Here is a 27,934-nt window from a genome sequence, read left to right as displayed (position 1 = left end):
ATCGGGGTGATGAACCATCTAATGCCTCCTCTTGCCTCAGAAAACCCGGGGCAGCCTTCTGCTTTAAGATGCCCTCCCCGGACCCGAGAAAAGTGGCCCAATCGCCCTTCTTTCCCCGTCACCTGATTCATGTACTGCCATTTTACACACAAGTTTGATCGACCAAAAAAATCGGAATTAGCCTATCGGCAACCTCAACACAGAAACAGAGCCTTTTGTCGGGAGACTAAAAAAGACTGAGGGGATAAAAAAAAAAAAAAATCAAAGCGGCTGAGGTTAGATGCAGCCAGCGCGGGGTGCTGTGAGGATCAGAGAGGTGTTCGCTGTCGGATCTTTGCTCACATTCAGAGGAGAAACCGGGCGAAGAAGAGGAGGAAAGGGGAAAGGACAATGCTGTTTTTTTACTGCCTTTGAAATAATGAATCTTCGATCGGAGGAGGATGCTGCATAGATCTGATGATTATCACCGGCAGTCTTTCGATTTTTATTAACGTTATTTCGGATTCAGCGCTCGTCCTGGCTCATCCTGCTTTGGCAGTGTCTAATTCAGGGATTTATTAACTGTATATTGTCTTATATTATTATACCAAGCTGCTTTTTGATGCTCAGATTACACAGTCATTTTTCTCCAGCTTTTTCATACAGAATAATTTCGTGTTCTCGCAGCTGGCTCGACCGGATGCCTCCGCCTGAATATTAAATAGTTCCCTGGCTGTGACCGCTTTATGTTTTATTTGGCCGCCGCATGAATTCTCCCACCGGATTCTCGCCGGTGTACTCTGCTGTCCTCCTTCACCACCACCACCACCACCTCCTCCTCTTGCTCCTGCTCAGACGGCCGATTCTCTCAGAGGGCACTACCCTCCTCCTCCTCCTCCTCCTCCCAGCCGCTAAAGACATTTTGATCGTCCACCTCCCCGGTTCCCCCCAACCGGACTCGGCCATCAGTCCACCTTACTCCACCACCTCCTCCACCACCACCACCGCCACCACCTCCTCCTCTTCCTCCTCAGTAACATGTCGGGACAGTCTTTGACGGACCGGATCGCCGCCGCGCAGCACAGCATGACCGGGTCTGCCATCAGCAAAGCCGTCTGCAAGGCCACGACGCATGAAGTCAGCGGACCCAAGAAGAAGCACCTTGACTGTAGGTTATGAACATACCATCACTGTTACTGTATAGATATCCTGCATGCATCCTCACAAAGGACAGCCTGTATAAACAGCATCTATTATTCTCCCCCCCTTCCTCCTCCTCCTCATCCTCCTCCTCCTTCTCCTCTCTTATCCGGCCCGGTTATGTTTGCAGCCTCTTTAATTAGACACCATTACATTCCCTTACATTACAATGAGATTTACGCAGCAAAGCATACTCTGCAATGTGTCAGGTTGTTAATGCAGGCGGTAAATCTTAATATAAGGCAAAAGGGGCAGTCAGCCAGGTACTATCTATGCGCGTCATTCAGGGGAAATAGGCCACTCTGCTATAGGCTAATCATATTGCAACCAGCCGCTTTTACAGTGTAGGCCTATCCATTATTAACGCCACTACCCATCCTCTGGAGACACTTCATCTCCGAGTGTGTTAGTGCACCATCACCTTCACTTTCTGTAATCTCTCATTCAAGTTCAGTATCATGTCTTCTGGTGCATAATTATCATTAATGGATGTGTTACTGCTGCTGTCAGAATCACACTGTGTACTGAAGCTGCAGAAAAAAAAGGCACTTCAGCAGTATAATTCTGGTGTCAGTGTAGCTTTCTTTATCTGCTGCTAATTACCTGTATGTGTGCAAACTGCACCAATTACTGTATGTTCACAGGGAGGGAAGAGGAACCCTCACATGGAGATTTTTACTAGTGATTATTAGGTTAAGTGGCTTTTCGGTCTTGCTATAATTGCTTGACATGATCGATGGAGAGCATTGGTAATCAATGGTGCTGCCAGTCAGACTCACAGGCAGTCATAAAAGACAGACGGACAGACAGACACAGACCAGTCAGGGTTTTTTTTCTTTTATGTAAAAACGGCTAATCAAGAGGAAATGTTGATAAATCAGTCTGAGAGGAGGCAGGTTGCCAAACAGCCGGAGACTCAGTCATCCAGCTACGCACCCAGCCAGCCAGCCAGCCAGTCAGCCGGCAAGTTTGGCAGTGGATTAGTCAGTCATGTCCACAGCAGAGGTGACACTGGGAATTCTGGGCTCCCTCACAAGATGTGCCACAGGGCATAGGGACACAATACATCTAAATTAGGGTTGTATTGCTTTGACCTACTAAAAAAGGCCACAAACGCAGAAAAAACAGAGTGGAGTTGTTATAAAAGGTTAAAAAACACTTTCTGACTCTCGAGTCACAATGACGAGTATTTGCCGCTATGATTGCCTTATCCTGATACAACTAAAAGACCACTCTTCTGGTTTTCCATATTCCCTCTGAAGCTGCTTTAATTTCTCTCATTTTGGCTGATATGGACATGAGGTTGGCTACTACTGACTACTATTACATTTTCATTTCTGGGGGGAATAGAGCCAATTGATGCGTCCAGAGAAAGCACCGTTGTAGAGGAAGAAATTACTCAGGAATAGCATCAAGTGATTGGCACCATCAGAGGTGTGAGATTCCCTCTTACAACCGAGGCCAGAGTTTTATCAGGGTGCAGCACCTCTGCAGTTATTAAATGGTGGAAGGTCATCCACCTCAAGAGCCTGCCATGAGCCGTAGTCTCTCAGAAACTTGTAAATGTCACAAATATTAACTGGAGGGGGAGAGCAGATATTCTGAAAATAGAACCAGAGCATTTACATGACAAATTTTCATCCGTCAGATGGATTATAAAAAAGGTTTAGAGGCACCGCGCCCAAGGACAATGATGTTTTTCCCTGAATGGGTCTGTTAATTCTGTTGAAGGTGGTTACGTGAGTCATTTTGCTTTTATTTTGATTATCAGAGAAGAAAAATGCAGGAATTGAAAGCCTCCATTCACTCACTGGAAAGTTAAGTTATTTGAAGCTGAATGGATGTATTGTGCTGCTTTCATTAAAACAGTCAGCTTTGACAATTTAAACATGTACTTTTCCCAACTGAAAACCCTCTACCCACGATGTGATACGACACACAAGGTAAAGACTAAGACAAGATGCAGTAAAGGTGACATGTTTTAGATCAGGAGGTCAGTGGATCCTTGGTGTAGGAGTGAATTAAGGATGCAAAGAGAACGAACGACAATGAAGTCAGTCAATGAGTCAGCCGCACAAGGCAGCGGGTCGATCTCAGGTCTGAGAGTTCATGTGTGTATGTGTGTGTCCCAGGCTTTCTATCTACTACTCCACTAACACTACTGCATCTAAAAGTGTTTTCTTGTACAACTAAACAGGCTAAAAAGGGTCATAAAAAGTGACAGACTTGTTGTGTATTTCAGGGTTATAGAAAGGTGTGTAAAAACCCCTCGGAGGAATGAAACCAGGAAATAAAACAAAATCAATGAGAGCAACAAAAAAGGCTTAAAGGATGAAAATACAGTGAAGCAGAAGGTACTGGGAAAGTACTATATCACTGTGCTCTAAATTCACATCCAATAAAGTTAACCAGGTTTTTTCTTCTCTGCACCTGGGGTTTCCAAATATGGACAGCTTATTAAATATTAGGCTTCAGTTTCCTTTAAATCTACTCAAACTGTTATTGTTTAAGACGTCGTGGACAGATAAGAGAGAAACTGCTGTTGCTGTTCTCTAAATGTGACAGAGAACGTAAACATAAGGAACACTTTCCCTTCTTTTTTTATTATGTTATGACCTTGACAGACTTGTCGCTGACATAAACATCCAATGCTGATTATTTATAACCCCACAGCGAATGACAAGCATGACAGTCGGAGTAATGGGATTTCACTTTCACTGGGCAATATTCAGCAGAGATGAGATGGCAGAGAGGAGATAGAAACCAGATTCATCACACAAGAATAGTAATCAGGCCGAAAATGACCTTCTGCCCTGAAAGCACAGTCAGCGTATGATTTATTTGGCTGTGTGTCATGGCTGCAAGAAATGTTTGTGCTGGTGATGTTGTGATAATGGTTGTGACAAAAAATTGGTCACCAATGTTAAGTAAAAGAAGACAGTGACAGGAAATGTCATTGAATGATACAGGCTGTAAATCTAAACAAAAAGGTGGCGCAAATACAAAAACATCTACTTTCATATCTATGATGAGGTAAAAAGTTGTCATTTAGTTTAAATTGTGAAAATGAGTCTTTTAAAAACTGAGGTCTTGAATCTTGAAATGTTGTGATTGTACAGAAAGTGTGTTTATGACTCAGAGTCCCTCCAGCCACACATAACTTATTCTGACTCCCTGTTCTTGTTTTTGTATACATGTGTGCATTAACCATGTTTCTAATTGTTGTACTGATATGCACTATTCCCTATGTGGACCGCAGCCTATCAATAATCCAAGCCAGCAATCATCAGTCGATACTTCATATCCTCTGGCTATTGGTGCTGTCACACATCAGTGATTAAATCCTTGGTGATGTATTATCACCCTAAGGAGTACATAGAGGTGGACCCAGCATGAGGATGTTGTTAGATGTTACTGTACAGATCTAGAGGTATATGTTCTAGGCTGTTCTTCGCTAAAACATTAACAGTGTCTTTAAAAATGCTATGCTAGCAGGCCTTTGAGGCTAAAATCAGATTGCTGATGTGCCCACAGAGAGAGTATAGGCATGCTGTTTCCTTATGTAGCTTTAAACACAGCCAGCAAACATAAATTATACACCAACACCTTGACTCAAGTGCTGTTTCACTTTATTCTGAATATCTTGGGGCAAACAGTAACACAGTCATGTGGCAGCACATTTAAGCTTATTTCTGCTGTGCTTTGAGTTGTTATTGGTAACACACACACACATAAATATGAAAACTACCAAACAAGAGAACGTCTGTATGTTGGTAAGAATTCAACACTGTTAAATCAATAATATCTCATATTGCCGCTAAGAAGTGGAGTTAGCATCTGCTAACTCTGTTAGCTGTAGGCTAAAACAAAGCATTCAATAATGTTAGATAAAAGAAACAACATTACATTTTTGATACATTTTGATAAATGTATGTGTATTGATTAGTCCCAATTATTTAGTTACAAAATGTTCAGTAATTTTAAGTGTACTTGTGTTAAATACCTAGCAAACTACTGCAAGGCTAATACATGAGTCGTTTTTTTACAACCCTTGGTGAAAGAAGTAAAGGGACAAAAAAAAGCCATCACTGATAATTTAAGGGGAAGGTTTTGAAACATTTAATGTTTAACTTAAAACTGTAAACTGATCCACCCAACTACAACGGTGTAACAAAACACCGGCATGTCCACCTCGCAGGTGAGTTTGTGTGAGTTCACTTTTGACAGCAAACATTAATTAGTTGGAATCAATAAGGTCCCATTAATTAAACAGCCAAAAGGAAATTAAAAAATGAGCTGTTAATGATGTTTAAAGCACAACTTTAATTTCCTTTTACTGTGTTGATACTAATGTCTTGAGATTTAATTAGGAGAGGGGGCTCTGAAACACAGAAATCTCTGACACTTACAACAGAAATTCCTGACACTTTGAATGGAAATTAGAGTGAACATGTAGCTCTTGTAGCCATTAGCGCATTACTCTACAGCTGTCCAATTCTTAAAATGGCAAACTATGCTTAAATGTTTTGATGTTGTGGTTGAACGTTTAGGCATTATTTGACGTTTTTGAGGCAGGTTTAGTCAATGAAGACCAATATTTCCACTGCTGTTACTGGCTCTGTTATTGCTGCGGTGATGTTCGTATTCAGAAATACCATAAAATGAAGTTGAAGCGAGTTGAAGCGTTAGCTGAGGTGAAGTGCGGGGGCTCTAGGAGCCTTTGACATGCATTAAACATTTAACCGTGGTATCAGCTGGGACTCTTTGGTATCCAGCGTTTCAGTGAGCGCAGGAAACATCACAGAGCTTTGAAATAAACCCTGATAACCTCTGATCCTGTGCAAGAACCAGACCGAGGATTTGCCTCAGAAACGATACTGCTTGAAGTTTTCTCGCAGCAACTCGGTGCACAAAATCTCTGTCTGCCTGTCTTTGAATACATTTCCTCTCACTCCCCCAGTGGTTTCAGTAACTGTGTCAGGGACTTTTTAATTTACTTTTTTCCTCTGCTCTTGGGCTGCTTTGGTTGATTGTGTTTTCTTGCTGTCAAGCTCAGTTGGAACTGAGCTGTCTTATTTTTTAAGTCTCTTTAAGTCTAAAGATGAGATGATTTTCTATGATTGATGGGAAAGTCGGGTCATATGATGTTTTAGGAATTATTGTTTTTGTGTTACAGCTTTACAACATTTGATTCACATTTATATGAGCCAACTGATCGGCTCACTTTGCATGTTATTTTGAGTACAACTCAGATGTCAACCTCCGGCCATTACAAATGAAATATCATAAGGGTAGAAAAGAAGAGTGTAAGACTAAATGAACCTACCTGGCCTTTGTGAAATTAAATGAATATGGAAGTGCTAAAACCTGCAGTTCATCTAGCATCCCCTTGAGGCTGGCTCTAAGGGTGAAACGCAAAAGTTTTGTTGCGTTTTGGCCTTGCATTGACACGGGAACAGCATTTTAGCCAACCTAGGACGCAAACTTTTGAAAATGGCCTCCAGAGTGGAATTTTTCTGTGGCCACCGTTGCCATGTAAACAGTAAGTCGGCGTTTTCAGTGAAAACGTCGATGTCACGCTCCGCTCCGCGCAAATGGATACAACAGGACTACAGTACCGCTGTTACGATCATCACGGACTACTGTGTTGTGCATGTACTGCTGAATCTGCTGACTGTCTTTATACAAAAGGTGCATCTGTTGCCCCACTTCTGCACTTATTTTTTTACCAAAACACCAGATGATCAGCATCACTCTACTGTGGTGGAGACCTCCCAAAAGCGGCGTCTGGACAAGACAGTAATAGCACCACCAATAGGCCTGGCATGCTTACTACAGTGTTTTCAGTCCCTTAGTGTTTCCATGTAAACACAGATTTTTTTCACTGCGTTAAAGCGTTTTTAGATGAAACATAATTTGAACATGGCCTAAAAATACTGGAACTATAAATGATGCAAAAATAAATACATTTACAGCTTGGTTGATGGATGGCTTTGGTCTGAATAGCTCATTTCCCCAATGTCACATTTGATGGTTGAATTTGAGATATTTAGATAACAAGTTTTGCACAACCACAGACGTGGCTGAGCTGACAGGTGGACTAGCTGTAGCTGTTGGCAAGGAGGCTCAAACCGCCACCTCTTTACCTCATACCTATACAAAAGGAAGTTGGGTTAAGTTGAGCATCCGACAGCGATGGGATCCAAACTCTGCTTCAAAATCTATGGACGACAGAGTCAGTGGCCATGTATTTCTCAGTGCATGGTACTGCTGTGAACATTTCTTTGCCTGTATTTAAAAACAAAAGGGCCACACTTCAGAGTATTGATTTTGACTGTAAAATGAGCAAGGTTGTATTTGGGGAAAAAAAAAGTTCCTTTATTGTGTCTCACACATACTCATATCTCTACCACTTAAAGCTTGTTTCTGTAACACAAAGTCAGCAAATCTGTAAGATTAAATGCAAGCTGATCATAGTTCACATTTTGTTCTTAAACCAGAGAAATCCCGAAAGAATTTAGAGCATTTTTCTTAATCTGTTGAACTTTACAGAGCAGTGTTCATAGCTGAACGAGGATTTTCTGATATGACATTCAACACAAGGCAGACTTGCGTTGTAAGTGTGTTTCACATGTGCTTTAAACAGAATCTTTAACGCTCTGGATGCCAGTTTCTGTGGGTAAACATTAAGGTCACCTCGGGTCACGGTGAACAAACGCCCCCTGGAGAGAAGCTCTGATTGACTATTCATAAACCGTCATACCAGGCGTTTGCTCTGATTGAGCTGAAACGTAATTCAACCTTACGATGTTACTTTTCATCCTCTGATGTGATGCTTTGGTGAAGAAGCTAGGTAGCATTGTTGAATTGCAGCCATCAAATTGATTTTGTGATACAGTAGCTGTGGAAGTGATTCATCTGTTTATTCAGACTCTATTATTAAATAATCGTTTGCTCATTGATTTGAGCGCAGAAATTGAGTGAGCTAGAATTAATGCACCAGTCGATATGTCTGCATCTATCAAGATTGTTCATCCAGTAAATTGATTTAAAATAAATCAGCCTGAAAACTCTCAATGGTTATAAATTATGTTTTCCATATGTGGCTGCTGCTTTTATCCACAGGGACTGTAAGTAATCATATTAGTAAGGTAAGACTCAAAGGACTCAAACAGCTCCTTAATAAACAGCAGTAATCTTTGTTGTAGTTTGATCATCCATCTTTCCTGTTTAACAGTTTGATGCTTTGTGTCTTCCAGACTTGATCCACTGCACCAATGAGCTGAACGTCAGCATCCCACACTTGGCAGACACACTGCTGGAGCGCACAGCGAGCAACAGCTGGATAGTGGTTTTCAAAGCGCTCATCACCACACACCACCTCATGATGTACGGCAACGAGGTGAGCTCACGCCAACGTACAGAAGCCCAGAGAAGGCAGAGATGGTCATTTTTCAAACCCTAATGATGACAAGAAAGTGTTTTGTCATCTTCATCTAACAAGTTAGACTGAAAATTGGTCTTGAAGTTACAAACAAACTGAAACATATGAACAGAAAAAGCTTTCTCAGTCGTGTTATCCTTTCAAAGAGGCTCAGATGTGTGTCAAATTAGATCAGCTATTTTTCCTGACAGAAATATTTTCATGGCTCAGAAACAACTTTGTTAAAACACCAGAGCAAAGTAGACCAGCACTGATCTGATTACAGTTTTTAATGCCTATTTATGGTTTGAAAGTTATTTGTTACAGATTATCAGCTTTAGGAGCAGGAACCTGGATAAGTCCTGGAAGGTTTTATAAGTTTGAGGTTAATACGTAGACAGAAAACATGTCTACAACAATTTCAGTAATCTTGAGTTGTTTAAGTCATTTAACAAACTGAAAAAAAAATCTGTTTTCTGATTTTCTGTTCTCCCTTTGTGAAAACTGACTGACTTTTTGTTGCCAAAAGAGGCAACCTGAAGACAGCAACTTTGGTCCTGAGACTTTGTTTTGAATTTTTTCACTACTACTTGTTATTTAATAAATGTTACCATAATTAATCACCATTGGAAAAGCAATTCATTCATTCAAGCATAATAATTCTTCATTGTAGCCCCATTGATTAACTATTAAATACTAGACTGGTTCCTCCAGGCAGAGCTCAATGAAAAGATGATATGAAACATTTTCTACACTTTCTAAAGCTCCCTGAACAATCATGAAGAGGAGAAGGGGCTGGTGTGAAACTTTGCCAATCTGCCTCCCCTGAATTGTTGATCGTTTGACATTTGCTCGCCAGGTTGTAGCAATTTCTCTCCAGCTCTTGAAGCCACTTTCTTCGAGGCTGTATCTTCCAAGTGTCCAACAAGGACTGATGAAGTATCCCGCTGACATTTCGATGTGCCCCTGGTGTGACAAATCAGCTCACCATGCAGCTCACACTACAGGAGCAACAACTAGAACATCAAACATGTTAAATGATGAGTGTCTCAGAGTCAGGGCAGCGGCTGTGGCAGTGATTACTGCCTGAACGCTGACCCTCTTTAAGTATTCAAACAACACTGCTTCTGGCAACACAAGGAGGGACATGATTTCTCAGGGACGCCTGGAAGATCGAAAATTGTTTTACTGCTTAAAATGTCTGTCGATAATCGTTCAAGGCTGACAATGTGCTGGTTTCTTTATGTAAACTGGCAACAAAGACCAACAAAAACCCCAAAATAAGCTGAATGACAGGCGAGGTTTAAGACCTCAGGATATACGGCTTTGCTTTTTTCAAAGCTCACAAATCTAAGTGTTGTTTTTCAGATGCTTCATTTAGATTTCAGCATTTTTAAGGTTGTTTATCTGATTTTAACCAGCTAACTTTAAAACTTGCTACCTTTAAGCCACTTTGAAGGACGTTGGTTTTCATGAAAGATTCAAGATTACAAGCTGAGCCTCTGCAAAACGCCTGTAAATCTGCAGCAGGGAGCTCGGACCAAGACCAAAGCATTAGAATTCAAATAAGAAACAAAAAAAGAAAATTATAGAAAGTAATAACAAATAATGAGGCAGCAAAATTTTGCAAGAAGTTCACCTTTTAAAGGAATCTACTTTTAGGTGAGTCTGTGTTTCATTTTAGTCAACATGAAACTTGTGCTCTGCAAAGATGGAGTCCACTCACAGATTGACATAAACATGTTGTGTCGATGTGCTGATAAAAGCTGTGCAGAGCAGAAATAACACAAACTGGCTTTGCTGTTGTGTTTGTGTAAACATGATTCCTGTTTGTCAGAGAGCAGCATCAGATATATAACTAACTCTGTCCTTTTTCCCTTCAGAGATTGATGCAGTACCTTGCCTCCAGAAACACGCTCTTCAACCTCAACAACTTTCTAGATAAGGCTGCACTACAAGGTGATTTAATGCCGTTTGGCTGTTTGTAAACTCAGCAGAGCTGTACGTCTAACAAAATGACTTTATGTCGGACTCTCCCAGGCGCTGTAATGCTATCAATAAGCCTATTTCAGAGCTTATTGAAAAGAAAGCTGCAGTCACGAATTAAAAGCCCCAGGACAAATGTATCTTTTGTTGCACACAAAAAGCTGCTAAATGTAAAATATTCACTGTGACTTTATGGTTTTATATATCAAAAGAGGTAAAAAAAAATCCCAAGGTGAGATGGTGCAAGGGTGAAAAAGGCCCTTTTGACAGGTAGAAGAAAAGCTTTCAGAGAGGTTAGTCCATTTCATATGGAAGGGATTATGGCGTCTTAACCTGCTTTGTACACGGGCCAGTCTTTAACTGCAGCGTCCCCTCTGTGCCCCTCAGGTTACAACATGTCAACTTTCATCAGACGCTACAGCCGCTATCTGAATGAAAAAGCCATGTCGTACAGACTAGCAGCAGTGGACTTCACCAAGATGAAGAGAGGGTAACGAACTTTGCACAACTCTGAAATATGCATCACACATTGAATTTTCTTTCTAGTCTCTTTAAGTTATAACCTTGAAGGTTTTCTTTCAGTCTGATAAAAGCAACACAATACTGCTGAGCTTTTGTCCCACCAATGAAAACCCCAGTTTGTTTGTAGAGGGTGTTAATTCTTTAAGTGGCATCCATCACCCGGCAGGAGTCGATCTGTTGCACAGACAAAGTGGGGCTTCGTCTGCACTGTTTACTGTGTTGACTAAGATGTGATTTAACAGTGACTATGGCAGAAACAAAACAAAGTACACTTGATGGCAGAAGCTTCAAAGACAAGTGCTAATTCAAAGAAAAGGGTTTTCATACAGGGACAAATTGTACTCTGAGATGTGCTTAGCACAATGCGAGCCATAAAAAGAAACAAGATCTTAAAGACACACTTCTCAGCAGTCTTTGTAACTTTCGCTCAATACTGCCCTCTATAGAAACCAGGGTCAATTAAGGACAGCAGGCTGATGCTTTAAACAAAGGCAGTGTTTGATTTTGTTTTGTATTGGTAAACAATAACAAGAACAAATCAGTGAACTGACCCAGTAATGTCAAACTTTGAGTTTGTTAAGGAAATATTTAAATATTTAGCACCTAACACATAGGCAGACAGGCAGAACTCCCTAATAGACTAACCTTGAAAAAGCACTTTTGTTCTTTCTCTTGCTTTTCACACACACACACACGCAGTGCATAAATATATATATATATATATATATATATATATATATATATATATATATATATATATATATATATATATATATATAGAGAGAGAGAGAGAGAGTTTGGTTTGGAATGTTGGATTGATCATTGACTATATTATATATATACTATATATAGCGTTTTCAGCCTTGAAATTCATTCGGGTTGGCATTAAAAAGTCTTTAAAAAGTCTCTCTCTCACTCTCTCTCTCTCTCTCTCTATATATATATATATATATATATATATGTGTGTGTGTGTGTGTGTGTGTGTGTGTGTGTGTGTGTGTGTGTGTATATACATATGTGTGAGTGTGTGTGTGTTAGACATGCACTGATTGATCGGTGCAGATGTTTTTAATTTTGGGGGATCGGTGGTCGGCACATTCTTACATATGAAACTGATCTTATCTACCTCTGTGAAGGTCTGACAGCCAGCCATTGTTGCTTTTTGCTCTGAGACCTAAAACTCAGGACACTTTATTGATTGTTGAAGTTTAAACATAAAGATTTTATTGTCTCACAGGTATTGTTCAATGGTTTTCAATAAAATAAGATTGGAACATTGAGGGTATATGCTGTCAGTTATAAAAATTAAAAAATAAAAATCTGTATCGGCAGGTCAGGCTTTTCAAAGATGGGTGATCAGAAATCGGCCAGAAAATCTTGATCAGTGCACCCTGATATATACATAAACAAGTCTGATGAGTCCTGTGTGTGTGATGCAAGCTTTATTGCGTTCATGTTTTCCTCCTCATTACCAGGGCTGAGGGTGTGATGCGCACCATGAACACAGAGAAGCTGATTAAAACTCTGCCCACCATTCAGAACCAGCTTGATGCACTGCTGGATTTCCAGGTAAACATCTCTCTTAAAGACACAGGACTTAAAAAAAAAAAACACTTCCTGCAGCCACTTACACCAATCTCCAACTTTTCTTTTTCTCTGTCTCTCCTTCAAGCCGAACTCCAATGAGCTGACCAATGGAGTGATCAACACAGCTTTCATGTTGCTGTTCAAAGACTCCATACGGCTGTTTGCTGCCTACAACGAAGGAGTAATCAACATGCTGGGTAAACCAAACACACTATACAGCAGATCCAAGTGAATCTTTTTTTTAGTTTTTTTAGACTCCACTCAATCCTACTTAAAGAGGAAATCAATCTTCTCCCCTGACTGTCTCTCAGAGTCCAATTAAAGACTGTAAAGATCACCTTTTCTCCCATCAACTGTTAAGCCACAGAGGAATCAGGAGCTAACACTCTCTTTAGCAAAAGTTAATTAAAGGATTCATTACCCGATTGACCCCATCTGAGTTGGTTCAATCATGGTCATAAAATAACTGGTTTATTTCAGCCTGAGTGGACACAGATAAATCAGTAGCAGATTGATTTTCGAGGCAGTGTTTGGGATTGTTGACACTCTACTGTGCTATCATTTTGGGTGGCAAATGAATTCTGTCAATCTTTCTCTCTGTCCTTCATTTGTGAATAAAGACTGACTGACTGTGATGTCCTGATTCACAGAGAAATACTTTGACATGAAGAAGAACCAGTGCAAAGAAGCTCTGGAGATCTACAAGACCTTCCTCAACAGGATGACCAAACTGTCAGAGTTTCTCAAAGTGGCAGAGGTAACGTCTGTTTGTCCTGCACAGAGTTAAACACCACTGGAGAATATCTGTCTGGAGTCAATCTCGATGGCCTCCTCTCCTGCTTACATCTCCTTATTCTTTGAGAATCTCCTCCTGCTTCTCAGAGGAATCTAACTTATATCCCTCTATAACCTTTTGAGATTTGCTCCAGACATCTGTCACCCTCAGGATCTGATTTACGGTTGATATTTTTGCTGCTGAAAACTGACCGTAGATCAGCATCCAGGGGCTTCTTCTCCTTAATCTCCCAAGTCTTTGTTTTTCGCCTCTAGATTTCTCCTGTTTCTGTCCTTCTCTTGCCCTGACCTGGGGAGGGGGTTACTCCAAGACAGTGATTAATGGCTGAGTCTTAGCCTATCAGAGAGCCACTCATGTAGAGCTTCCAGTTGAGGGACCCCTCGCGTGCTGCCTGTTCACATGCCTGCACTGCATGCCCAAGCAAGCTCTTTTTCTATCTCTGTCTCTTCTTTTTATCGTTTTATTTCCTCCCTTTTCTTAAAAAAAATAATGGCTGTTGTTCAAGTAACAGTTGCAGTCCTTGCTAGGCTTCAAAGTGAATACAAACAGTTTTTATCCTCTGTAGACTTTCTAGCTTTCTCCCTCGCGCCATCTTCAAAGGCTTTCTCTCTGCTTGGTTTAGTTCCCATTTGGAAAAAGGTTTGGGGTGCAGCCGCTCGATCCAAAGAAAAAAAAAACATCGACAGACTAACGTTGACTTTAAGGACCCATTCATTTTACCTGTCTAACAAAATGTGTGTTGTCTGTTTGTGTGTCATCTGTGTCCTTCCCCTGTCTTTCTGTTCAAAGTCAACATTAGTTGAGTGTTATCCTTTTGGATGTTTCTTACCTCGCAGTCATGTGACCTGCTGTCTGCCCTCTCTGCCCTGCCTGTTTGATCAGTCTGTGCTCAGCATTCATTTCAAACCAGTCTCCAGACCTCAATGTGTGTGTGTGTGTGTGTGTGCGTGTGTGTGCATACTTTTAAGTGTGTGTGCACATATACTGTGTAAATATATAGGTGTTTGTATGCATGTGCCCCCCTTCTCCTCTGTTGTCTTTTATTTGTTTACCTTCCAGCCACTGCATGAAGTAATGAATGCTTGGGTTTGATTCTTCTTTCTCCCTCCTCCTCCTCCTCCTCCTCCTCTTCCTTCTTCACATGCCTCTTCCCCTATTTTTTAATCTGTTGGTTTACTCCTGGTTTTGTTATTACATTTGGTTTATTTTTATTTTGCCTCCCTCCTCCCTCTCCCTTACCCCTCCCTCCTTTTTTTGTGACACAGCGAGTTGGGATAGATCAGGGCGACAGCCCCGATCTCACACAGGTCAGTCCACATCTCATCACAATCAGTCAATCAACCAGTCAGTCAACCACTTTATAAATCCGTTAAGTCAATCCCATAATGCTTCATTCTAAACGCTCCCGTTCCCTACTCACCCTACAGACCTGCCCAAACTGCAGCTGCCCCGTCCTCCTCCTCTCTTCTTCACACTCCTTAACTTCTTTGCTTTTCTCCTTTTCTCTCTGAGCAGTCTAGAAGAGAAAGTAAACAAAAAATGAAGATGTGCATAAAGCCTTGATCTACATTTCTTTTTTCAAAATTCAAAAAACAAAATTTAAACATAGGTTAGAACTTTTTAAGAAGGCTAATAAAAAATTTGTAGATGCTTTTTTCCTCTTTTTAGTTTAGATGTTGTTAACCGGGGCTTTGCTACCTATGTTTTTTTTTTTAACATAGAGGATTGTTTCATCAAATGAAAGCTTTTCATCAAATAAGTCTAGTGCAGCTTTGTGAAGTAGGTTTTTGCCCACTTTAGCCCGCAGTGTTCAAATCAATTTCAAAAGATCACGTCCCTTTGCATTAGCTGTGGGGAGAGCAGCGAATGGTCTTACGAAATAGGTTTCTGCAAATATGACTTGGATAGGAGTACATAATGCCATCATAAGTACTGCACATCATGCCAGATACAACTTATCCTTTCCTGTGGACGCATAATTGGATGTTTCCAAAGTGACAAATCAGGTAACGCACTTAATGAGCTGACCTTTTTCATGAAATCTCACATTTGTAGTGCTTATGAAGACCTTATATGCCCTTATTCAACCACATAGTGACCCATGCCTTTACTGAGCTCTAGATATGTGTCTGTTTTACTTTCAAACTTTTAGCATATTCTAGATTTCTCTGAAGAAGGATATCCAGAATTCGCATTTTACTCTCTTTCCCCCTTAAAATAAGTATATGAGAAATCTTTTCTTTGCTTGTTGTGTTTGCATTGTGTGTTTTGGTGCAGAAATGTAAGGCTCTAGATGAAAACCGGGGTATCACATGTGATCCAAATGAACCCATCCATCCTTTTTGTTTTCAATAAAGAGTGCTGGCTAGCTGCTCAATGTGTATACCTGGTATTTCACCTGATATTTACATTTCAAGGAGTTAACTTCCTTGGCTTCATGCGGGGCACAATTTGGATACTCATTAATTCAGCTTCTGTCTGAATCTCTAACTAAAATAAATGAATAAAACATGAATTTACCTTTAAACCAATTAAGGAATCCACCAGTTAACTCTTAATTTTGTAGACTGTGATTTTCTTTCAGTGTATGTGTGTGAAAGTGTGTGTTTGTAGGAGCGTTTGTGCACTGCTGGCCCCTGCATGGGTTTGTTAGATGGATCAGAGACGTGTTTGTTGTGTTTCTGCTCTGGAGCCCTGCAGCAACAATTCTCTGCTATGTCCTGACGTGTTAGTCCTTCTGTGGACTCGCTTGCATGTTACAAGGCTGATGATGTGTGCATGCTGGTCAACCAAACCTGATGAAACCAAATGCAAAATGAAAAAAAAAAAAAGAAAGCCAAGAGCTGTTGTAGAGTAGACAATGAATCTGAGGATGATGTCTTTATTCAGCTGCTGCTTTGTGGTTGTGTGGATATTGTGTGAATGAGTTAAAAGAGGTTGTGACGTGATGGGAGGGAGAGAAAGCAGCGTGTCCCTTTTTGTCCTCTCGGCTGTGGTTCTAATGTTACCCCATCAATCCCCCTTACCCCCCATTGACCCCTCCCTCAGGCTCCCAGCTCTCTCCTGGAGGCTCTGGAGCAGCATTTAGCCTCTCTGGAGGGCAGGAAGCTCAAGGACCTCTCAGCTGCCAGCAGGTACAGTAAGACCAAGAGAAGCTAGTCAGATCCCATTTAACTGATATTTAATCCTGCTAATCCTATAAAACTAGTACTGCTCTTAATACTAATAATGTTGACAGTCCTTTTCTACAGCCTCTGCATTAAAAAGTTATTAAAATTCCTCTTAAGGGGACCATAAATGCTGATACCACAAATTCTGTTAAAATTACAGATTTCTGAATAGACCACTGAAGAAATTTAACATGTTGTAACCTCAGAAATTCTGTTCAGAAGTTTCTGTTTGAGCCAAAGAAAACCTTGGATGGGTACCTTTCACATTTGAAATGATACAGTGCTGATGCCCGGTACCTGGCATTTGGTATCGGTACTCAATGGTACCAATTTTCTGTATTTTTTTGTGTATAGGTGATAAAAAATATCAAATTGTTTAATAATAAATGTATTTTTTTTCAATTTAACATATTCATTTGCTAATATATCACCTTGTAATGCTGTGTTCTTGTCCATCATGGAAAATCACCAATTCTTCCAACCCCCCCCCACTCTCACAGGGATGCATTTAGGTACCTAAACATGGTACCTTTGGATTTTTCCTGAATCGGTACCAGGTACTTTTGACAAAACTCGGTCGGTACCTATAAAAGTACCTAATTCTGTACCCATCCCTACATACAAATACACTGAAATTTTCCTGAGGTATATAAAATCAGTTAAAATCCAACAACATGTATAGTGCAAGCTTTGGTAAATGCCACCAATATTGTTATACTGATGGCATTGTTACACTGTTTTAGTAACTTTAGCAACTTCTACCTTTTGAAAACAATTATTAATATAAGGAAAGATGCTTATTAACCCTTCATGTCACCAAACATGCCAAGTCAGCCGGAGTATATCTTTTTTCATTTTTACTTGCTATCGTGTCATTTCTTGCATGAAAGCTTTGCTATACATCAATACAACCCTAACTGCTAAAATGTATTGACTTATGTCTAGACTAACTAAATAAATAGCTTCCAAGTGCAATAAACCATAAAAAAAGCAAATTTTTACACACGTTTCTCAATACAGAAATGTCATGGCCATAATCCTCAAAAAGTAAATGCAAAACACCCGATGACATGTATTCAATGTGGGACACGCTGTGAACAAACACGGCCTGGATCGTATTGTTTTAGTTGTTCAACACAAACACGTTGGTGGGAAAAAACAGCACTGTAGGACATGTTGAACAACATGGAAGTGTAACTTCCCAGGTCGGGATGTCCCGATCACTTTTTTTTTTGCTCCCGATCCGATTCCGATTTTTTATTTTGAGTATCTGCCGATCCCGATATTTCCCAATCTGATCTTTGAGCAATGCATTCAGAAAAAAGAAAAGAAAAAAACTCCTACAAGTTTTCCTTTGAGTTTTTTTTATTGTACTTAAATGAAGGTTTCATTCTATCCAACATGGATATAGCTTTTTTTTTCTCCACTTAGTGCAGCACTGGATCAAAAAATTAAAAATAAAGCTTCTCAGTGGTGCACCACTAGATTACCTTGTATGTGTGTGACAATAAGGTTGCAATTTCTTTGTTTGCAATTTCGTTGTACTTGTTATAATGACAAATAAAGTTCTATTCTAAAATGAATGATGATGCGCTATTATACACATTTTAATTAAAAAAAAGAGCTAAGGCTCCAGGCTTTTTCTGATTCCCCCTCCCCCAATCTTAAAAAATGACATGATCAGCTGCGATTCTGATCACGTGATCAGATCGGGACATCCCTGTTCCCAGGTTTTAGAAGCAAGAAGAATGATCAGCCTATCTTATCTGACTTTAAATCTGCTGTCATTTGAAAGTTAATAACAGAGTCGTTTTCCTGTTCATAGTTCTAAAATATATTTTAAAAACTAGAAGAACAACAAGAAGAAGAACTTTAAAATTAGTTATCTTAGTTATCTGGGATGTATCTGGTGGATCAGGCAGTCATAACTGAAATCACAGCTGTAAGAGTTGTGGGGTTTTTTAACTTCAGTTTATGAAACAAAAGTGGGAGCAACTAATTGGAAACAACAAAAACAGACAAAAAAGCTATAAAATAATGGGTCTTTTTCTCACAGGTGTTGGTAAAACATGTTTGTGTGTGTTTGTTTCTCATCTTTAGATCCAGCACCTTGTCCAGTGCGGTGTCCTCTCTCTCCAGCACAGGGATCTCTCTCAGCCGCATGGACGACAAGACGGACGACAACAGGCTGCAGCAACACAAGGCGAGACATGTGCACGATGAATATATTACCCAGATCCATACACATACAGATGTTCTTCAAGCTAATACGACACACCAACAACACTGCACAGAGAGAAACCACACCATCATTGCATGTACCTTTTCACAAAATAACCGTTTTGTACTTTTATGTGAGGAAAGCACAGAAATGACTTCAGCTTCTGTGAGCTGTGAACAAAAGCTGTAAGTCAAGCCTTTGTCCGCTGCATTGTTGTTTAAGTTGAATGGACAAGTGCATTAATCCTGCAATACAGTGAAATACACAGTCTCTGGCTGCTGGCCCGTAGCTTACAGAGCTGCACAGAGAATGAAAATGAAGTCACAATCTGAAGATGCTCTGCAGTGGATTCCTCATTCAAATGAAAGCATCCAGGACACAAAGCGCACAGACTAGAAATACTTAATTCTGCATGGCCATTAAAAGAGATGTGTCTTCTTTTGTTGTGTTTATAAAGACAGTTAACATTATTCACACAATGTCAATATCCTGTTGAACAATCAATGCTTTCAATGCAGGAGGACAGTCATAAGGTGATAGACATTCAAACACCCAATGCGTCACCCAGCACCCAATCAGTGGGTAGTGCCAACAGCAGTGGAGGGGCCACAGATCTCTTCTCCAACTCACCAATCGTACCTGTCAACAACCAGTGAGTGTAAAATCTGCACGTTAGAAAGAAACTCCTGCAAAGGAAAACGTCTCCTGTGTGCTGCAGAGATGCTTGTGAAATCTTAAAAGTATGTTTATACGTATTGTTTTCTGTTTAGTCTGCAAACTACTAGCCTCCAGTTTGCTTCCTTTACTGTCTGCTCCTCGGCTTTTCAACAAGAGCTCTTTTGTGTGGCTGTCATCATAAATTAATTGTGGTGTATGGTCTTTTCTGCTTGCATAAAAAATAAAACGAGTAACAAAATCTTTTGGTTTTCCTTCCTGCAGTGTGCCAAACCTGACCAGTGAGCTGTTCACCCTGCAGCCCAACTTCACCCCCATCCAGACCACACACACTGTGCCCAACAATAACAATGCCTGGGGAGGTAAGCCTGCACACACACACACACACACATGCATGCAAACAAACATGTAGTTATGCAAACATACAACGGAGCGTGCAAATAAATGTCGGCTTGCACACACACATATACATACACACACAGTGGTGAGAGCTGGATAGGCTGTGACAGTGATTCCTAATGCCTCGTGCTCTTGACTCATTTCCCCTCTTTTCTCATTTTTTGTTACCATGGTAACCTTTGGATGTCAGGTGACCTGCTAAAGCCAGCCCCGCCTACTCAGATTCACAGCCCTGGAGCCCATTTACACTCTGGGAAAATGCTGCCCAATGATCTGGACTCCTCATTAGCCAACCTAGTTGGCAGTGAGTAAACAGTACCTCTCTCCGTATATTTTCTCTTAAATGTATATGTCTTTGCTGTTGTTTTGCTCGTTTGTGCTCCCTTTCAGCTAATTATACATTTCTGTCTTCCCTTCTCTCAGACCTTCAGTTTGGAGGAACGCCAGCGAAAAAGTGAGTGTTAGCCTTACATCTAAAAACTTAGCCCCGAGCAAATGACTCAGCTGTCTACCCAGTTTGATCACTGTTCACACACTCCTATGATTCATTATTTATTTCCCACTTCTGCATAATCTGTTCTGTGCACATGTAAATGCTGTGTGTGCTTGTGTGTGTGTGTGTGTGTGTGTGTGTGTGCATCAGACCGGAGCTCCAGTGGAGTCAGCTTGTAGAAAAGAAGCCCACAGGAGGGAGTGGCTGGCAGTCGAAGACTATGTGCACCAGCACCAACTGGACTCATGCCACCCATCCCATGGCACCTGCACCCATGCCCGTCCCGCAGATGGTAACTCAGAAGTTACATTTGCATCATCACATTTTGGACAAGTTTATGAGTCAGACTGTGCAGGGTCACAGTGCACACTCATAGTCCACTCCGTTATATTCTCTAATGTTGGTAGATTTGGCATCTGCTTTAAAGAGTAACTAGGTTGTTACAAGCCCAAGATAATCTGGTTTTGCCCTCATATGAAAAAGGAAATTAATCCTACTAAGCTGTTTACTAATACTCCATTAATAACCTCATGGAAAGCTGAAGCTGACCATGAACGGGCAAGAGGTCGTGTTGGAAACTGCTGCGGAAATCCTAATTAAGACACTTATAGAGTTGAGCTGTATTCGTGTCGAGGTAATGTTTCCAAAACTCATATAACACAGATAAATCCTACTTGTCTTGGTAAAGAAGTTTAGAAAAATGAATTATTCATAGTATCTGACCAGGGTTTACTTGACCTGTTTCTGATTTAGAGCCTCTTTTATGTAATTGTCTAAACCCTTGCTGAATTATTGTGACACCAACAGTAGTTTGAGCAGGTATCTCGAACCTTTCTGCTATAAGATGAGCAGCATGTTTCTGATACAAGGCCTTTTCTAGCTAGTAGTGGCTGAAACTACCATTAGTGGGTCTGTAAGATCATAAAAGTTTGGGTTAATAAAGCAGTAAATCTTTTTAAGACATTGCTTTTGCACTAAGGAGTTTAAAATGCACTTGTGTATTTTTATTGCCGTCATGTAGGGTTTCACTTGACTGACTTATCAACTCAATTAATTTTATGTTAAGTCTCTCAATCTTTAACAAAATCAGAAAAAAAATAGAGGAAGAAAAAATTTTAACTTAACACAGCTTCTGATAACAACACAATGTCTCCCTGTGGAATGAAGCTCATCAGATGTACCCAACTTTTCACTGCATTCACGACTTTTCAAGGAGGTTCACAACACCCCTCCTCTACTTTGTGCCCTGCTCTAATTACCTACATGTCTCTCCCATTCAGTCTGGTTTCATCTTTTAATTTTCGACTGATTGACCTCTCAACTCAAACTGCTCATTTGTGCAGCAAACGGCTCGGAAAGCACAGCGTGAATAGAAATGATTAGAGAGTGAGGAATGGGCAAAGATCAGTTTTATCTGCCGTGCCTGTTTAGAGAAAAGGGACAAGAACAGCTTTCATTGTTGTGATTCTCTTTTTTTCTGTACCTGTTCACAGAATGGGATGATCTATACTGGCTATGTAAGTATTTTTATTCTCTCCTCTTAATCATCTGATTTCACCTCTTTTTTTTTCACTGTGCCAGCTTCCCTTTTTGGATACGATTTCCTCTTGACATTTTCCCCAAATACCTCTGCTCTGCTCATTAAAAATGTCTGTGGTTGTGGTGTGTTTGTTTTGTTGTTAAGACATGAATTATTAGAGGGGAAAAAAATCTTATTTGCTGCCTTGGCATTGTTATTTCACCCCTTGTGGTTTTTAGCCCCCTAATTAACTCAGTGTGACTGTTAGGATGATAAAACTCTTTGTTTTTCAGGATTAGGTGTCTTCTTTCATAAAAATTTATCTATTAATTACAGACTGTTGTTTTTTCATTCTTCAGCGCTTTAGACATGATTCCAACTGTATAAGGATTATTCTAATGATCATTTTGGGACAGCGACTGTTTTTTTTTTGACGAGTTCCTCTCTTCTCTTGTGTACAGGCTCCAGCACCAGTGGCTTTTCCTATGACGACACCTCAAGTGCCTGTGTATGGAATGGTACAACAAAGCTTCTTCCTGTCTAAAAACAAAACATGAAAATATTTTTATCCACTGTATTTTGTTTCTGATAGATTTTCTGCATTACACCTTTTTTTTCTACCTGTTCCTGAGCAGCTCCCTCCTCAGATGAGTCATCAAATGGGAGGCGTTCCCATGATGGCCCCACAGCCTGTCATGTACAACCAGCCTGTCCTGAGACCTACCAATCCCTTTGGACCCATCCCGGGGACACAAGTAATACACAGACAAAAACACACACAAGTGTATATGCCACATGGTGTTTAAAGGAAATTGAGTAATAAGTTGCTGTTCCTGTTCTGTTCAATAAACTGTTAAATTGCTAAACCTAGCTTAGCATTAATACAGTTAAGTAGAAACCATTCACCACTTATCCTTTTTTACTTTCTGTGAAGATTAAACTAACAAGCTTTGAAGGTATCGTTATAACTCACAACACAAATTGATTTATATAACTTGTAAATGTGTTTAGATGTATTATATCTTGTGTATTACATCTCTATTATGATATTGGCAAACCCCAGCCCCACCTGCACACACACAAATGACATTAAGCTAATGAATTAGGATAATGTGAAATGATGACTCTGAACCATCCATAATGTGCATCATTAGAATAAAGGTTCACCTCTGTTTTAGTCATGAACAGATGTCGCATGAATTTGAAAATGTGAAAATTCAGTCTTCCATTAATCAGTTAATAACTGAGAATGCATCATTATTAATATCTTTGATTTTTGGTAAAGGAAAAACTTAAGTTTTAAACACACAAATGATGATCTTGTGGCAGAACTGTAACAACATCTTGGCTTTCTTTTTTTAGAAATTAACCTTGCCAGCAAGTTAGGAAGATCTGCTTTTTGCTTTGGGAGTATGAGTGAGATTATTTTTTCATAAGGTGTGACTGACCTACCAAAGTGAGTTGCTTAACCTGCCTGTGTGTGTGTGTAATTGAACAGTTAGCCAGCACTAATTTTCTGATTGTGAAGGTAGCTGAAAAGCTGTGGACCCCTGTGATGTCACAGGGAGATACTAGGGATGGGAATTGATACAATTTTTTCAATACCGATGCCCTTATCAATTCTACTTATCGATCTGATTCTTTATCGATTCACTTATCAATTCTTGCTGTGAATTTTCTTGATACAAAAAGGAGCTTTACAGGTTTTCTGTGTCAACAACATTTGATTGAGTTTATACTGTAAGTGAATAAAATGTAATTGGTCCCTGAGTCTGGATATTTCTGGGCATAATTATACAGAAACAGGTAAAAAATTTGCACACAATGTGACGTTGATGTACTGTGTTGTAATATATTAATAATCCAAGTAGGACATCTAGTGCCTCAAAGTGGTTACAGCAATGGTTTAAGTTGTTTAAAAGCTTTCCGTGGTTATGAAGTCAGCCATGACCTTTCAATTCCCTGTTAGCTTTTGACATTTGAAATTCTCAGTATATTTTATAAAGAGTTGATGTGATTTGTTTCTGTGATGAAAGTTGAAATTCTATTCTGAAGCTGAGGTTATACTGATGTATGCTAACTGCTAGCATATCAATGCAGTTTCCCATATACGTTAGCGTCAAGCTTGTGCTATTTTGCTATTTTGGTAAATAAGGTGATTTATACCATTTCGAATGTACTGAATATGAATCTCCTGAGAGTAATGTACGTTTCTTTATGAAATCAGTTCTGCAGTAAAACGTCAAGCTGAAAATATTTAAAAAAGAATATTTTTGGGAAACGTTATCTAACTGCTAAGCTAAAATAGCTGCAGCAGACTAGTCCATGTAAGGCCCAGCGGCTCCGGCACAACGTAAAGAATTGATAAGGGAATCGTTCAGCAAAAAAGCTAATGATATCAATGGATTGAAACATTTCTTATCGATTCTCAACAAGAACCGGTTTTCGATTCCCATCCCTTGGAGATACAGCCTTTGTAAAAACGACCCATTGAAACAAAGCACACTTTGAAGATGTATGATACTTAAACAGCATGTCCTGTGTGCTGCGATTGGCTCGAAGCTCCCAGCTTGTTGTACTGTGAAGTACATGCACAACTAGAAGTCTTATGAAGAGATTGGGCTGTTAGTTGAATGTATTCCACTGGTGGATTTGATGGACTGTGGGAATAACAATAAAATTGTATTTCTGGGACATCAGAGCTATCTGTTAAACATCTCTGAGGTGCCTAAAGAGGGGTATTGGCTTTTTTGTATTTTGATTAAGATTACTTCAGATCAAACAATTCAAATTGAGTCTTTGGTGAGAACTGGGATGCTCTTACTGTGATACTTTGTCACATCAAGCTTAAACGAGGTATCAAAACGAGTCCAACAACTGTATTTGTGCTGAGCATCTTTTAAAATGACTGATGCACTCATTGATTGCTGCTTTTAGCGACCAGTTGAAGTAGCGATCAAGCTGTGGACGCTTTGAGAAACAGGATGAATCATGTTGTCAGACAGTTTTAAAAATTACCAACAAGTCTGAAAAAGGCTGTTTTTCACAGCAAGTAATCATCAATGGAAGGGACAAGACTATCAGGAGAACAAACAAGTGTATTTTGACCAATTATTCCAAACATAACGGAGTAATATAATTGCTTACTGAGCCCTCACGCTTTCTGAGAAGCTGTTTTCCTAGCACTGCGACAGGTAATTTGCTTGTCAATAGATGCCTGAGCACTTGATGAGGTGTTTTGTTGAACTTAATCACTCTCCATTCTCTCCCCTCCATCCTCTGCAGATGCACTTCATGTAGGGATGATGTGGTAACCATGGCAGCAAAGCCACGAAAGGAAAGAGAGAGGAAGAGAAAGAAAATAAATCCAGAACCAAATCCAGTGCCGGAGAAAGAAAGAAGAGGACAGAGAGGATAAAAAAGGGAGGGGAGAGAGGACCAGAGGAGGGATGAAAGAAGAAATGCTGATGTCTATTTCCATGTCGCCTCACCCTCTAATCTCCTCTCCTCTCTCCATGTGGCTACTGATCACTCAGTCTCAGATCTTTAAGGCCGGGGCACAAGAGGCTCCGCGTTCCACTCATCCTCTATGTTTGATTTGCCAATTCAAACGGCGTTTACGACCTGTGATGACGTTACAAAGGCTAACAGCTTTTTGGGAGTGCAGATTCTCACTTTCTGACCTCATCCTGATAATTCCCTGTATTAAAGAAACTACCCCACATTCCTCTTCATCCCACAACTGGTTAAAACTCGGGAGTATGCGCGTTTCTTTCTCTGATCGGATTGTTTGCTGGCACTTTACTCAATGTGAACTTTGCCAAGGGTGTGTCTGTGTCGGTGATTTGAGCATCTTCAGATCGGTCCACCTCGTGTGTCATCTATCACCTGATGTCAGAAGTTATTAACTTGACTGTGTGTGTGCGTGTGAGTGTGTGTTGGTCCCTTTTTCTACATTTCAACATGCTACATCAACATAACTATCTGAGTCTTTTTATAAGCTCGGTTTGTTCTGAATTGCCAACTTGACATCATGGATCTGGCGTGGTGTGATTGCTTCTGAGTGCGCGTGTGTGTGTGTGTGAGTGAAAGGATGTGACTGTGTGTGTCTTCTTTGGTACCTGATGTCATCATTGTGTTGCCAGGTACCAACGTGTTACTGCACTGGAAATAACTGATGAAAGCACTGAGCCAGACCCAGGCATCACATTTGGATGTAACCAAACCTCTTATGCTTACTTTGCTACTTGGGGATGTGGTGTATACACGTTTTTCGTTTTTTTTTTTGTTTTCTGTTTGGCTCCTTCACAGCTGTGCAATATCATGCAATCTTATTAATGTCTTTTTTCCACCCATGTGTGGGCTGTTTCCTGCTATACTGATGTACTAATTATGTGTCCACATCAGGTCTCTGTACAGAATGCAGTTTGTTTTTTTGTGTTGTTTATTTTGACAACTTCTAACTCCTGTTTTGTTGTACCTGTACTGCTCTAAAAGTAGTGAAAAATGCACTGAGAGCCAGATAGAGGGGTGACCAAAAGTGGTCAAACTCCAACCTATATGATGTCCTCCCAAGCTTGGGCATTTGCCTGTCCAAAATTAGTCTCCAGCAACGTCCTTTATGCTCCAGAAAAACTGGATAAGGCTTATTACCACAGCATATGCCTCACCTCTGCTTGGAGGACTTAAGGCGTTGCTAAGAAAGAGAGGAGTTTGTTAATGTAGTGTTAATGTGTGCAAAAACAGCCAGAGGTCAGTAGAAGGAGCCAAACAAGGACTGGGAGGTTGGAAAGCAATGGAGGATAAAATGTGTCGATCACGCCCCCAGTAAAGTCTACAGTGACGACATGCAGATTAATTCAGACATCCAGACACTGGAGTCTTAAATGAGACGTTAAATGTTAATGTGGCTCTTCTGGCAGATCCAAGGTCAAGTTCGACCCACAGACAGACGATATATCTAAATATATAGCACAACCTTCGAAGAGGGGACAACGCTCTGCTGCACAAAAACCTAAAATCATTGCTGGGATGTACAGTTGAAAGGGGCAATAATCGATTGGGTATGAAGTCGTTTTCTATTGATTGTGTCTGTTCTATGTACATGTGCTGTATGTGTTTGTGTGCACATGCCTTCCCATAGAGATAAACAGGGTCATGTTCCTCGGTTAGAGACCACGTCTCATGTGAGCCAGTAGCGTGTACTAACATAGCAGTGAGTGTTATTGTGATCTTGTCTCAGTCTATACAACCCAACATCAAATTACGGTGGCTCCAGGATCACTCATCTGCTGAACAAGATGCCCTACGTCATTGGACCTGGAATCTAAAAGGGAAGCCAAGGCCAACCTCTACAGACAGCTGGAGCTGTACACACCAGAGATTACAAACAAATTCAGAGAATTGCGACTCTATTTATGATTCATCCTTGAACTGTAACTGCTAGCTACGCAAAAATCAATCTCCCTGCAGCTACAGCTTCATTACCAGCAGCGAGACTTCGGTCTTAGTCACCAAGTAGGCAAATATTCTCTGAGGTTTCTCAATAAGGTTCCAGTTGACATTTGGAAACCTTCCCTGAAAAGTTCATTCTCCTCTCCTCAATCACTCGGTGGTCTGTCTTTCTCTGTCAGCTGAATGCTCTTTTCATTGTGCACTTCACTCACACAACACAGCGCGATCCACCCTGGGCCAACCTCTGACTGTTACTGTGTCCTCTGTATATAGGTAATGCCGTTCATGTGTTTTTAGACGTGCTCTCTCTGTAAAGAAATCGAGGCCCCATTGGAAGATGTACTGTATGTGGGACAATTTATTGCTGTATCTGTGTTTGAATGGTTGTACTTTGAAGGTGTCATCATCCAGGGATGGGCGGGTGGGTTGATTTGATGTTTGTAATGTTTTTGTCCACCTAGAGGAGGGAGTGGGTGGGAATTGTGTGTGGGAATGGGGGAGGGGGGGCAA

The 27,934-nt window shown here is 40.4% G+C and overlaps 1 protein-coding gene across 2 annotated transcripts; it reads left to right on the top strand.

Moving 5' to 3' along the window:
• The first annotated feature begins 104 nt into the window (after positions 1 to 104).
• LOC141791500 (phosphatidylinositol-binding clathrin assembly protein-like) lies at positions 105 to 27,830 on the top strand. 2 transcript variants are annotated; one of them, XM_074672028.1, is made up of 19 exons: positions 105 to 1,147; positions 8,439 to 8,581; positions 10,486 to 10,561; positions 10,976 to 11,078; positions 12,586 to 12,679; positions 12,783 to 12,894; positions 13,348 to 13,454; positions 14,759 to 14,800; positions 16,542 to 16,627; positions 18,764 to 18,866; positions 19,403 to 19,536; positions 19,824 to 19,921; positions 20,149 to 20,262; positions 20,382 to 20,412; positions 20,602 to 20,743; positions 21,945 to 21,968; positions 22,432 to 22,488; positions 22,606 to 22,725; positions 25,256 to 27,830. In XM_074672028.1, the coding sequence occupies exons 1-19, from the start codon at positions 1,018 to 1,020 to the stop codon at positions 25,268 to 25,270; spliced, it is 1,731 nt and encodes a 576-aa protein (XP_074528129.1). In that variant the 5' UTR covers positions 105 to 1,017; the 3' UTR covers positions 25,271 to 27,830. The 2 variants fall into 2 exon arrangements, with proteins under 2 accessions (XP_074528129.1, XP_074528130.1); XM_074672029.1 differs by lacking the exon at positions 14,759 to 14,800.
• Positions 27,831 to 27,934: the final 104 nt, after the last annotated feature.

Source organism: Halichoeres trimaculatus, unplaced genomic scaffold, assembly GCF_033239565.1.
Source record: "Halichoeres trimaculatus isolate MK-OKI-2021-1 unplaced genomic scaffold, fHalTri1.1 fHalTri1_scaffold_6, whole genome shotgun sequence".
In the NCBI taxonomy this organism is placed as follows: Eukaryota; Metazoa; Chordata; class Actinopteri; order Labriformes; family Labridae; genus Halichoeres; species Halichoeres trimaculatus.
Note: the sequence above shows the minus strand (reverse complement) of the source record. Positions and strands in the feature narration are given on the sequence as shown.